The sequence below is a fragment of the Alosa alosa genome, chromosome 17 (genome assembly GCF_017589495.1).
Source record: "Alosa alosa isolate M-15738 ecotype Scorff River chromosome 17, AALO_Geno_1.1, whole genome shotgun sequence".
Classification (NCBI taxonomy): domain Eukaryota; kingdom Metazoa; phylum Chordata; class Actinopteri; order Clupeiformes; family Clupeidae; genus Alosa; species Alosa alosa.
Window position 1 is genome coordinate 7,047,629 of NC_063205.1, and position 12,202 is coordinate 7,059,830.

The 12,202-nt window shown below is 39.6% G+C and overlaps 1 protein-coding gene across 1 annotated transcript in view; it reads right to left on the minus strand.

The window, feature by feature from the left end:
* LOC125310982 (sacsin-like) overlaps window positions 1-11,983 on the minus strand; it is a 13,843-nt gene extending 1,860 nt beyond the window's left edge. The window contains exons 1-6 of the mRNA XM_048268782.1: window positions 11,808-11,983; window positions 11,658-11,715; window positions 6,894-6,981; window positions 6,693-6,804; window positions 590-736; window positions 3-495 (exon numbers count right to left, since the gene is read on the minus strand). Of these exons, the coding sequence (XP_048124739.1) occupies window positions 3-495; window positions 590-736; window positions 6,693-6,804; window positions 6,894-6,981; window positions 11,658-11,689 (872 nt within the window). The 5' untranslated portion in view covers window positions 11,690-11,715; window positions 11,808-11,983. The remainder of the gene's footprint in view (window positions 1-2; window positions 496-589; window positions 737-6,692; window positions 6,805-6,893; window positions 6,982-11,657; window positions 11,716-11,807) is intronic.
* Window positions 11,984-12,202: the final 219 nt, after the last annotated feature.

Here is a 12,202-nt window from a genome sequence, read left to right on the forward strand (position 1 = left end):
TTTTAAACACCGTTGACCCCTCCGGGGGCTTGTCAGTGTCACCTGATTCTAAACTTGCTGGGGAGCTTGACAAGGATACTTTAAGTTTTACGGCTACAGATCCACAAGGGTCAATGTGCATCAGGGAGACATTAGACACATGTCTCAAGAAAAGAAGGCTAATCTCTGCATCTGCAATGAAACTGTCAAAAAGCTGAACAACTTTGTCTGAATCATACAAGTTATCGGAAATCTCTGAGGATTCACAGCGCAATGGAAACCGAAAAAGAGTCCCTTTGAAAAACTGATCCTCTTCTATGGTTTTCTCCCATGTGCTGTCACTGACTTGTTTGACAATGTCTCGAAGGGGTTGAAATTGATCTCTCAAGGTGAAAAGGTCATTTCTGTCTTCATCATCATCCAGAGACCATCTGTAACCTCCCTCTCCATCTCCAAATATCTTCTCCTGTGGGTCCAGCAGCCCGAGGTATTTGGAACTGAATATATATGGCATATCTATAGGAAGTGATCATTTATCGATATTAGACTTTACAATGATTAAAACAACATATATCATTTATGTATGCAGTACATGGCATATAATGTTCACCTGTAATATGATAGACTGAATTGAATCCAATCCCAAATCTCCCCACTCTGTTTGGATCATTGCGCTTGACGCTTCTCCCTGTGGCCTGAATGCCTTGCCAGTCTTCTTCAGTAAAGACAGCATTGTTGAATGCATAGAGGGCAGGACCTGATCAAGATAACAATGTTAAGTCATATGTAACTTAAAAAAGCATTTTGGGTAAAGAATTGTACTTGGGGGATGAGAAGATCATCTTGTGAATGAAGAAGTGCAGTGTGGAAGGTGTGCTTGAAGTAAGTTTGCATTACAGCACACATACTAGCCATGAATCAGGTTTATCTTATGATATCATATCTGTGGCATGAATAGGCTGCCAATGAGAACAAACTTTCATGTTATTTGTCATTTCGGCATGCTAGGAATAATACTTAATAATATCAATGCCTAATCTTGGCATCCTCCATTTGTTTGTGTAATAATTGTAAATAAAAATAAAAATAATCAAGGGCTGAAAATATCAACTTTGGAAATGAACAAAAACAAGGGATCGCTCCACCCATTAAGACAAATCTGAACCAATTATATCTCAATTTAGTGCGCAGATTTTCATCAGAATCGATCACTTTGCAATAAAAGCATGAAATTTGATATGAAGGCTCACAAAGGGGATCTGATCAGATTTAGGACCGTAGGCGCTCAAAATTTGGCCCCTGGGACCAAATATGGATTTCGTAATGGGAAAATGAATTAAAAGCTGCCAGAAACATAAAATGCAATAACACATTTCATCATAAATACATGTAAATATGAGCACACTTTCACATAGATGGTCTTTAAACTTTAAAATATAAGATATGTTTTAAAAAAAATTGAAAATGGCCGCCAAATATGGATGTCATAATGGATAGATAATAGAAATTAACAATTAAAACATTTGCACATTTGGTCATTAATCAATCCAGTTCATTTTTTAACAAAAAGGAAAATAGGTTATTATGATATCTATCAGAAATGATGTACTTTTTAAATGTATATTTAAATATTTAATATTAAATTGTGTGCATATACTAATACGCATCATTTTTACTTGGTAGTTTGTCAGTGACTCCTCCATATTCAGTCAGTAGGTTTCATCTTGTGGTGCCCACAGTTGAATATTATTCTCTTTAAAATCTAGGGAACTGGTGGGATGTTTTACTCTTGACTACAAGTGAGATAAAGGCAATGTCAGTTGAATGTGTGTCTCACTGTTACTCAGTAAAAATAGTGTAGGCTAATACTGCAAGTGAGCTAACATAACTCAAATATAACGTAAAATAGATTTTAGTCTGCAGAAATTTAGAGTGACATGGCAGTCTGTTGTGGCCAGCGTCCTCTTCTATGCAGTGGTATGCTGGGGAGGAAGCACAAAGAAGAAGGATGCTGGGCGACTTGACAGGCTGTGAAGGAAGGCTTGCTCTGTAGTGGGAACTGAACTGGAGTGCATCACTTCAATATCTGACAAAAGGACCCTGATCAAACTGATCAACATCTTGGACAATGAATGCCATCCACTCTACAGCACTATTAAAAAGCAAAAGAGCTTGATCAGCTGGAGATTTCACTCACTGACTTGCACAACAGACAGACTGAGGAAGTCATTTGTCCCCAGGGCCATTGAACTGTTCAATGCTTCACTAAAGGGAAGAGGAGAGATAGACTTCTCTGATTAGTCTGTCTGCCTCTCCACCCTCTCCATGTTTGAGTACTGACTGCCCACTACTGCTTTCCTACTGTTTTACTAATGTCCACAGCCTAATGTTTTTACTACGGTTTTCCTTCTACACTGTTTTTCATGCTATATTAGCACACATGATCAATGGCTTCTGCTACAATAATACTGAATGGCTGTAACCCTATTACCTAAACCTGTTCTTGCACTGACATAGTTTTTTTTTTTATAGTTTTTTATATGACCTTGTCTACATTATACTTTGCTCTCCTATTTGTCCATATTATTTATGCTGGTCTCTAGACCTTATTATTGCACTGGTGGACTAATGTTGGACTACTTTTTGCACCTTCACCATGACACTCACTCTCTTGAGCACCTTACCATGCACACATAACTAAAGGACTACTGTTGGACTACTTTTTGCACCTTCACCATGACACTCACTCTCTTGAGCACCTCACCATGCACACAGAACTACAGGTCCTGTCACTACAAGTGTCTCATGCTTGATCACCCTCAAGCACACTGGATGTTTTACATTTAATTTATATAGTATATTTAGTATTTAGTTTTGTTAGTTTTTCTTATCTCCTACTGTCTCTATTGTACAGTGGAGTTTGGTTATATGTTTATACTTATACTTATATTGACCATTTCTGCTGTAAGTGCATGTTGTGTGTGATGTCTGTATGATACTGAGACCCCCTGAATTTCCCCTTGGGGATCAATAAAGTAGTACTGCAGAAAGCAGAATGTTCATCAAATTGGACAAGATCAATTGAAGGCATTTACACTCGATCGCCTAGTGAATAAACAAAATCCATTTATGATCCCATTTGTCACAATAAATTGAAGGTCTTCCGAACAAGTTCTATGAAAACTCCCAGCAACAGTCAATAAAGATTAGTGACTCTCAGAAATGATATGGAACTCTTTTCAAGGCTTTACATACTGTAGGTTGCCAGAACAGGGATGGAAATCTTGAGGAATTCTTCCGCCATGAAAATCAGCCCTGCCCTCCTGCTTTCTCTGAGAATGGCAAGCTCAGCCAGTGTACCAAGAGTGACCTCCTGTTTTGTCTTGAAGAAGGTTATCCACCCAAGTCAGAGGCTCCCAATGTCTCCTGTGTCCTTGATGGAACAGCAATCATAATGCTCAAGCCTACTGGCTCAAGAAAGATTTGCAGAGTATGCCCATCAAGTGTAGCCTGACTCCGCCTGTCTACGTACTTCCGCTCATTTACATTTCCCTACAGTACTCTGTCTGGAATAGCTCTCGTTCACTTCGGCAACTTGTCTCCGAACCAACCAGCGAACAGAGGGCGTTCCTGAGAGCGCTTACGCTTACGTTGCAAGCCTATCGTTATCGTTGTGTCCCCCGTGGTTAACATACGTCATTACCAAACGTTAGTGATTGAACTCCAATGATTTCAAACTTCAGACAAGCGTCCACCAACCAGGAAATAAACGTTTGTCAATGGATCTAGGTCAGACTCTGTGAAGTCAGAGAGTCTGGTATCCAGGCTACATCAAGTGTTCCTTCCTTATATTTCCTTGTGTCATCAAAAATCAACTCGTGTTGACTTGGTATGGGACAGGTACTTTGCCGACTCCATCAAAGGCACTGCAAGAGCAAAGTGTGGTAAAGGGATCTGCAGACGTGTATGTGCTGAAGCAGCTTTGCCAGCGAACTAGCAGAGCTTTCTAAGGGTGGATCAAAATAAAACAGATCTTTTTCGATACCTTTCAAACATTTTGGTTAAGTCATTTGACCATGGAGAGAAGAAACTTGTCATTACTCAGGGAGGTAATCATCCTTTTGCCACAGCTGCCTGACATATGTGTTTTATCACCATGCAACCATGAGGAAGCAGATAGCAGGATGATTTTGCATGCATCTCATGCTGCGCAGAATGGCCATCAAAAGATCATGATTCGAACTGTTGATATACAGATGTTGTAGTGCTGGCAGTTTCTGTGGTGCAAAACCTTGGTGATACTGAACTCTGGGTTGAAATTGGAACAGGGAAGAATTTTAGCCACATTACAGCACATGAAATCTCACACAACCTTGGTCCTGAGAAGGCACGTGCACTTCCAATGTTTAATGCTCTGACTGGTTGTGACTCAGTGTCTAGCTTTGTTGGTTATGGGAAAAAAACAGCATGAGCAACATGGAAAGTCCTCCCCGAACTTACTCAGGCATTATTGGAATTGAGCTGTGCTCCATCTGATATTCCCTCACATATATCAGAGACAATTGAAAGGTTCAGTTCTGCTGTAAGACAGAACCAGTACATGTGAGAGCGTGAACATGGCTAGGAAAAAGCTTTTTTCAAAAAGGCACAGTGTTCGCCGAATTCCACCAACAAGTGCAGCTCTTGAACAGCATGTGAAAAGGGCAACATATCAGGGTGGTCATATTTGGGGCCAAGTATTACTGCCTTCTCCATCTAAATGGAGGTGGGTCAAAACAGAGGATGAACCATAGTTTTGAACCATACTGGACCTCACTTGCTGAAGCATCTAAAGCCTGCTATGAACTTATTGCCTGCAAATGTACAAAAGTCTGTATTAAGCAATGCAAATGCAGAGCAGCATCACTGCAGTGTACTGCTTTATGTTTATGTGAGGGAGAATGTCAGAGAGTGTAAAGCTGTGTTAATTGTGTGGTCATTGAATTCAGCATGGAATTTTAGAATCTTATATGTTATGTTATTAATTAAACCTTGTGTTAATATTCGAAGCTCAACTGCTGAAGAGTTGAACTACTGGTTCTATGTTTCTTGTTATGCAGGCCTACATTAAAAAGACAAAAAAAAACTAATCCTAATGAGCTGGCACCTTGGTGGATTAGCCTGTGTGTCTCTTTCCATGTCAGCTTTTTAAAAACAGTTGACCTTTTTGTATCACCATTCGTGAATTGCTTTGGTAGAGACCAGACAAAGATCAGCTCTAAATCACTTGTCATTGTGATGTCTAATTTTGATCACATAACATGAATTTTCAGATAATTCATTAACCCATGTATAGTAATATTTAGTATTACAGGAGCAAATTTTAAAACATATCTTATATTTTAAAGTTTAAAGACCTTCTTTGTGAAAGTGTGCTAAATCTGATCAGACCCCCTTTGTGAGCCTTCATACCAAATTTTATGCTTTTATCGCAAAGTGATTTTTGCGCTTAACCGCCCTACTAATTAAAAATAATCATCATAGTCCAAGGCCAAATGCATCACCTGGAAGCTGGTTTTAACAAACCGATGAAAAGGCTACATCACTACTCATAAGAGACAATTTGATTCTTGTATCGCAATCGGTGATACTGAAATGTGTCAGTTGCAGCGCCCCCTATAGACGACATTGTACATGCAAAGGCAGTGATTCAGCCAAAGATTATACATAGGCGGAACAAGATACTTTGTTGTAGTTCATGTGTATGGGCGCAAAATGGGGATTGATTCCTGTCTGCATAAAGAGGCGTGCCGTTGACGTATTGATGACGTTCCACCTGTCAGACAGCTAGCAACCGGCCGACAGCAGTAGAATAAATAACATGCGCACACCTGATATAAGGTAAATTTTCTCCAGACTGGAATGCTCAAAAATGCTAAAATTGTACCTGAAATGTTCACAAATTCACAATTCACATTATTAACTCTATAGACCCTTTCAACAATAAAAACAAAAACAATGCTTGAACGTTCTATTTTGGCCCCAATCTACTTCCTCTACATTAAGATAACATATGGAATGTTAAAAAGGAAGTCTTGTGGGGCCAACTATGATGCTGATAATGGAACTCTCTTGAAAGGGTCCATAGAAACAAGATCTTAGCATATGTGGTGAAATTCTGAGCTATGGCCATAGACTTCAATGGAATAGTCGCTGCCTCTGGTCTGCATAAAGGGGGATTTTGAACCCCCCACCCCCCCTCGTGCGATCTGGGTTCCCGGAACTGGCTCCTGATGAAGTATCTTGCTCCGCGTATGTGTAATCTTTGATTCAGCTTGTCAATATGAACTTACACTCTCAGTGACACTGGCACATGTTAAGATGGAATGTCAATGTCATGGCTTCCACCGTGCCCTTGAGCAAGGAACTTAACCCCAAGTTACTCTGGGTGGGACAATGTAGTCCCTTGTAATACAGTTGACAAATGTAAGTCACTTTGGATGAAAAGTGTCTGCTAAATGAATAAATGTAAATGTATGGCCCCATGCACTTGTCTGTGTGTCTCTTGCAGCAGGTGTGCTGGGATGCGCAGCGTGTGGCCTCCCCTTCATGTTTATCATGCCTTGCGTTACACTTTATTACCGCACTGCACTAGCAGCAGTCACAATAAACAGCCTATAACAGCATAAATTATCTCAGTAAGAACACACCACACAAAACTGAGTGTGAGGTACCTTGATACTTTCCAAGGTCTTCACTCAACAGGCTGTTCTTCTCATACGTCCTCTCATCATGAATGAACACCACATCAGAAGCTCCAGCATCATCTGCATTCTGTATCAGCTCCTGTTCAAAGATCAGCCAGATAATGGAATTACAGGTTAAGACTGCCATTAGCAATATTGCCATTAAATACAAAACGATTCAAACCTTACCTTTAATATTTGTCCTCCATCTGGATATCTCCTGAGGATATCTTTCAAGTAGTCTATAAAAGGTGGAGATGTTGCACCAAATGTATTTCTGAAAACAAAACAAACAAAAAGAATAAAGTGGTGTACCTTGCGTTGATTTATTACACAGCTCTTCAGAGTGCTGCAGTAAGTTCCATTCACATGAATGGGCCTTCCCAATGTCAAGAGGTCTGTTAAATCGATATAATTAAATAATATAAAGTACATAATGGCCGCTGTCAATGGCAACGGGTTTTGTGCTTTTGATTCACGTCTTTCATATCATTCTGCAAGAAGTCCGTTCGCTTATTGCAATAGAATTTCACTGAAAGTGAAAGTCAGCTAGTAAGACGTTGCCACGCAACACCTGAAACTGTCAAGTTCTATCTGTGTGGTGAACTATTTATTTTTTCAGCAGAAGCTACGAAACAGTAGCAAAATCAATTTTAAAGACCCATTTTGTTAAGTTTGTTAAGCTGCACGTCGGGGTTCTGTTTGCCCTGTCGGGACTTATTTTCTGATAATAATTGGCGGACAATACATTAACCTTTACATGTCGACTGCACAGTGTGCTAGCAAGGAGGCCAAAACCTATGGGTGTGCTAAAATGTTTCCTAAGGCATTGGGAAGGAGTCTTACTTGCTGCACAGCTTCTGGACCATGCCAGCTGGCTACCATTACAATTGCAATTTTTGACACCAGAACGTTGAGTACTTAATCAGACCATTGTAGTGATTAATGGTTGTGATTAAATGTGCAAATTTTGCTGAATGAATATACTATATCCCAGCCTGGAAGCCAGCTAGAATTTATCCTGAAGATCTGAAGTTAGTCCATTGAGAAGTCTATAGGCCCGGTCAAGATATGTTCAGGCCAATCAAATCGTTTGGGCGGGTTTCATATGAGGATGGAGGTCTTGATGCACAGTTCTGATTTTTTGCCTACTGTATATCCCATCTTTTTGACTACCTGTTTACATCTACTCTGTGGCCTGTCTTAGTAACATTGAGGAGGAGGCTGTTGCCCTAGCACTAGTGTGTTAGTTTATTTACCTGATTTTGAAAAAATGCTTTAAAGGTAATATGTGTAAGAACGACATTGCAGGCATTGCAGTCCAACATCAAAACATTTGAGTGCTCTAAGCGATGCTGGGTAACGTCACCTCACAAAACAGAGAGCTACTGTAGCTACTCCCTCCCCTTCCCTCCCGTGTAATTGAAACTCTCTTAAACCCACATCTCGTCTGTGATTGGCTGGAACAGTTTGTTTTTATGGTCCAGGCTGGACCAAGTTGTTTTGTTGCCGTTTTTGGAGTGTGGGGTGTCCACAGTGGCAACAAACAAAGAATTTGATTCTGGTTAAACTTTGCTCTCAAAGTACAACACACTTAACATATAAGAATAAAAAATAAAACACATTAAGAGTAAAAGAATAAAAACCGAACAGTAAGAATAGAATGAAGGGGAGTAGAATACGGCTATGTATAAGAATAAATAGTATGTACATTTGCAAATAAATAAATCACTATGGGTGGTATAGGGTAATGCAATGTCCCTGTCGTGGACACTTTGTCAGTCGTGGACACTTCAACAGACACTGGCAAGATGCAATATACAGTTTTATTATACGGCTCTTCACAATGCTAGTAGAACACTCCATTGACTTGAATGGGATTTTCCAACGTTCTACGGTAAAATAAATTCATGTAATTACCGCTGCAAACATATCACTCCGCAAGTATTCCGGTCACTTCTTGCATTGGAACTTCATTCAAAAGTGAAAGCAGACGGTTGATCAGCTGTGTTCTAAAGAATGTTTGAATCAAGTTCAGCGTGTGTTGCGAACTATTTGTTTCTCAGCAAAAGCCACGACGAAACGGTAACAATTAAGTGTAAAGAGACATATCGTGGGAGTTTATTTTTTCGTTTTGGCAAGTAGTCAGATAATAAAGCGGGATAATGTATAGAGCGCCCGGTCATTATAGGAAAATAAGTCCCTTCAGGGCGAAACAAGACCCCTCCGCTGGCGCGTCGGGATCCGGTTCGCCCTGTCGGGACTTATTTTCCCCACAATGACCGGCGTTCTATACATTATCCCTTACGAAAAGAGGGTGTGAATAGTGCAACTAGCTGTGTGATAAATTGGCGGAGGGTAGCGCAGCAGGCCAAAACACAAACTCAAAACATAAACAATATTTGCAGGCTGCAAATGAAAGTTTGAATTGTGAATATCCTGGCTGTACCATTGTTGTCAGTGAAGCCAGTATTGTGTTTATGTTTGCGAGTTTGCATTATTGGGCTAATACAATGGACTAGTTGTAAGTTCAAACTTGATTTTTGGAAAAAAAGTGACAGCCCAAAATTGTGTGGCTGTGATTTGTCGTAATGTAGATCCAACCATGACATTAGGTTCATTCAACTTCACACAGTGCTGCGCAGATCTGGTTTAACGTGCTGGGTTGAACACAATGCATGCTGGTTAGATGTCTGACTCACCAGAATGTCACCATGTCACACAACCTAAGAACCTCATGGGACCAAGGCCCCTGCAGTCAACTATGAACCCACCATCATGACATGAAAACATCACCCCCCAGTGGCTGGAATCTCCCTTGCAGGGTAGGAATTTCACGGCGGCCATGGCCGTCGTAGCCCCTTGCGTTGGCCGTGACGCCCCTTTGAAAATCAGAGGTTTACAGGCCACGGTGGCCTTGGTGCCCCCTTCTTTAAATATTCTGCTTTATCCCTACTAATAGCGATATATATTTAGCCTATGGCCTGTCAAAATAATCTTAGCATTCACAGCGCAAATTACGCAGTGGAGAAAGTGACAGCGCAAGAAAGAAAGTGCGTCCAAATTAACCCATTCTTCTCAGTTGAACTAGCCTACTCACGAAGTAGCCTACTCATCACACAGACATCACAAGTATCACATGAGAAGAGCTTTTTCTCAGCTTTTAAACGATGTTAGCCGCTAATTGCTGTGGTGAACGGTTCGCGAGAAAAGTAAATAATATCATTCAATTTAATCATAAATTCTACTGAAGGTTTTGCGTCCATCTCCCTACCATTCATCTCGGTGGAATACTTCACGAACCCTTCGTTTAACATATGACAAACCATATATCAGAATAAACAGCAGACCTTACCGAACAGAACGGTGTAAAGCAGTCCCCTGTACAGTTAGCTGTTCCAGACTAATCCCGTTTTGAATTTGCAGTAAATTTCAACATACATGGATGTCTCCAAATTTGGGATTTAAGTTTTACACTGTGTTTAAATTGTTCCACATTATTTCATAACGGGCAAATACAAAATAAATATTACAAATGTCGCCTAGAAATCGGTAAATCAGAGGACAGCTGACTATAAGAGTTTGTGAAAGTAGCCTTAATGATCACAAAATGCTAAGCATGCATCTAGGCTATTTGAGTTTCTTAAAGCTGAGCTGTTCAATACATGATTTCATAACAGGCCAAATACAAAATAAATGTTAAATATAGCCTAGATATCTGAAAATATTAGATGATCAAATGATTTACAGTTATATGTAATATGTCATGTTTTATGTTTTTGTAAAGTTTCATACTGTGATGCAGGTCTACTGCAGTGAATACAACTTATAATTTTTATAGCATACTACTGTATAGTTAACTTTGGCCTTTGTGCCCCCCACCAAATATACCCAACTGAAGGCCAAGTGGCCTTGCCCCTAAAATGGTGAAATTCCAAGCCTGCTCCCTTGACAAAAATGACATTTCTCATGGTGCTTCCTTGTGCAAGAATTTGCAAATATTTTCAAAAATAGAAGGGATACTTTCGTATATGTGATTTCTGTAACAGTGGCTCTGAAAACATTTTAATATTCTGTTATTTTTTGCCACAGTGTAAAGTGATGACGTAACACTTTATTTATGTGCTGCAATGCTGCTGACCTGTTGAATTTATGCCAGTTTATGCTTTACATCATAATTTACTTAGTCATTCATCATATTCATTTGAATGAAGGAGACATAAAATGTATTCGATACCAACTAAATTCCGCAACATATCCCGTGAGTCACCTCATGTGTACACTGCAGGCCTGTCTGCTGTGTTTTCTAGCTCCTCCCAGCTGACACTGGCAAATCATGTAAGATCATGTTAGCCAACAAGTCAGCCACAAGCCTAAGTCGAATGCCCCTATTGACTGCTTACTTCACTCAAAATGTGTCTTGTAAAACATAACAGATATCATTTATACGGACATGTTGACATGGTTAAAAAAATCTGAACATTGAAAGTGAAAGTCAACAAGTAAAACATTGCCATGCAACATCTGAAACTTTCAAGTTCAATTTCTGTAGCAAACTATTTGCTTTCTCAGTGGAAGCCACAGGAAAGAGACAACCTATTTTTAAAAGATCCATTGTGTAAAGTAGCAGTTTTAGCTGTGCTTAAAAGTATGCAGCCTCATGCTAATATTTCAAATTTGGAGTGGCCTATTTGTCTTTCAAATATAGTGGAGTAATAGTCACATTCACAACAAGTTTTCAAAAATATTAATAGGCCTCAAGTAGGCTACTACAGACAATCGAAAATCATCAAGTAGGCTACTACATTTACTTAGTATAGGCTAGTAACTGTCCACCCCTGTTTAGAAAACCTTCTAAGTCTATTATAGGCTATATTGTTTATTTAAACGATTAAATTAGATAATGTAATGTAATGTAGGCCTACAGTAGATAAAAAGTCTCTGGCTACTTACTTTTTTCTCCTTCCTTTTCTGACAGCACTCATCTTTCATCAGCTCATTGAACCTGTAACTGAAATAATTATATTTAGACCCACGTGCAAATGCAAACTTTCCTTAAACCTTCGCCGCAGTTTGTCAGTTAACAGAGATTAATCAATTTACCTTGTCGGCAATCTGTCGTGGATTTCAGCAGATGTCCATCGGTGATCACTCTCATCTCATCACTCCAAGACCGTTTTGTTTTTATTTCATGGATGCACCGCCCTACGTCAGCACTCAGTGGTTTGCATTTACTAGGAAAAGAAACGCAAGAATCACAGGAAACGAAACCTAGGCTATGTCAAAGAGTATACTCTTTGGCTATATTCGTTAGCTACGTTTTCGTTTTATGAAAGCGGATGTAATTGTATCTGAGAAACGAAACCCGCGTCTTTTTCAACAAAGCGTATTGAGTATAGCCCCGAATGTTTTTGCAAAGTTGACTAACAAATAAGAAACTATTATTCGGATCGTGCATTGAAACTGTGAGATGAGATGGATTTATCAAATATAAAAGC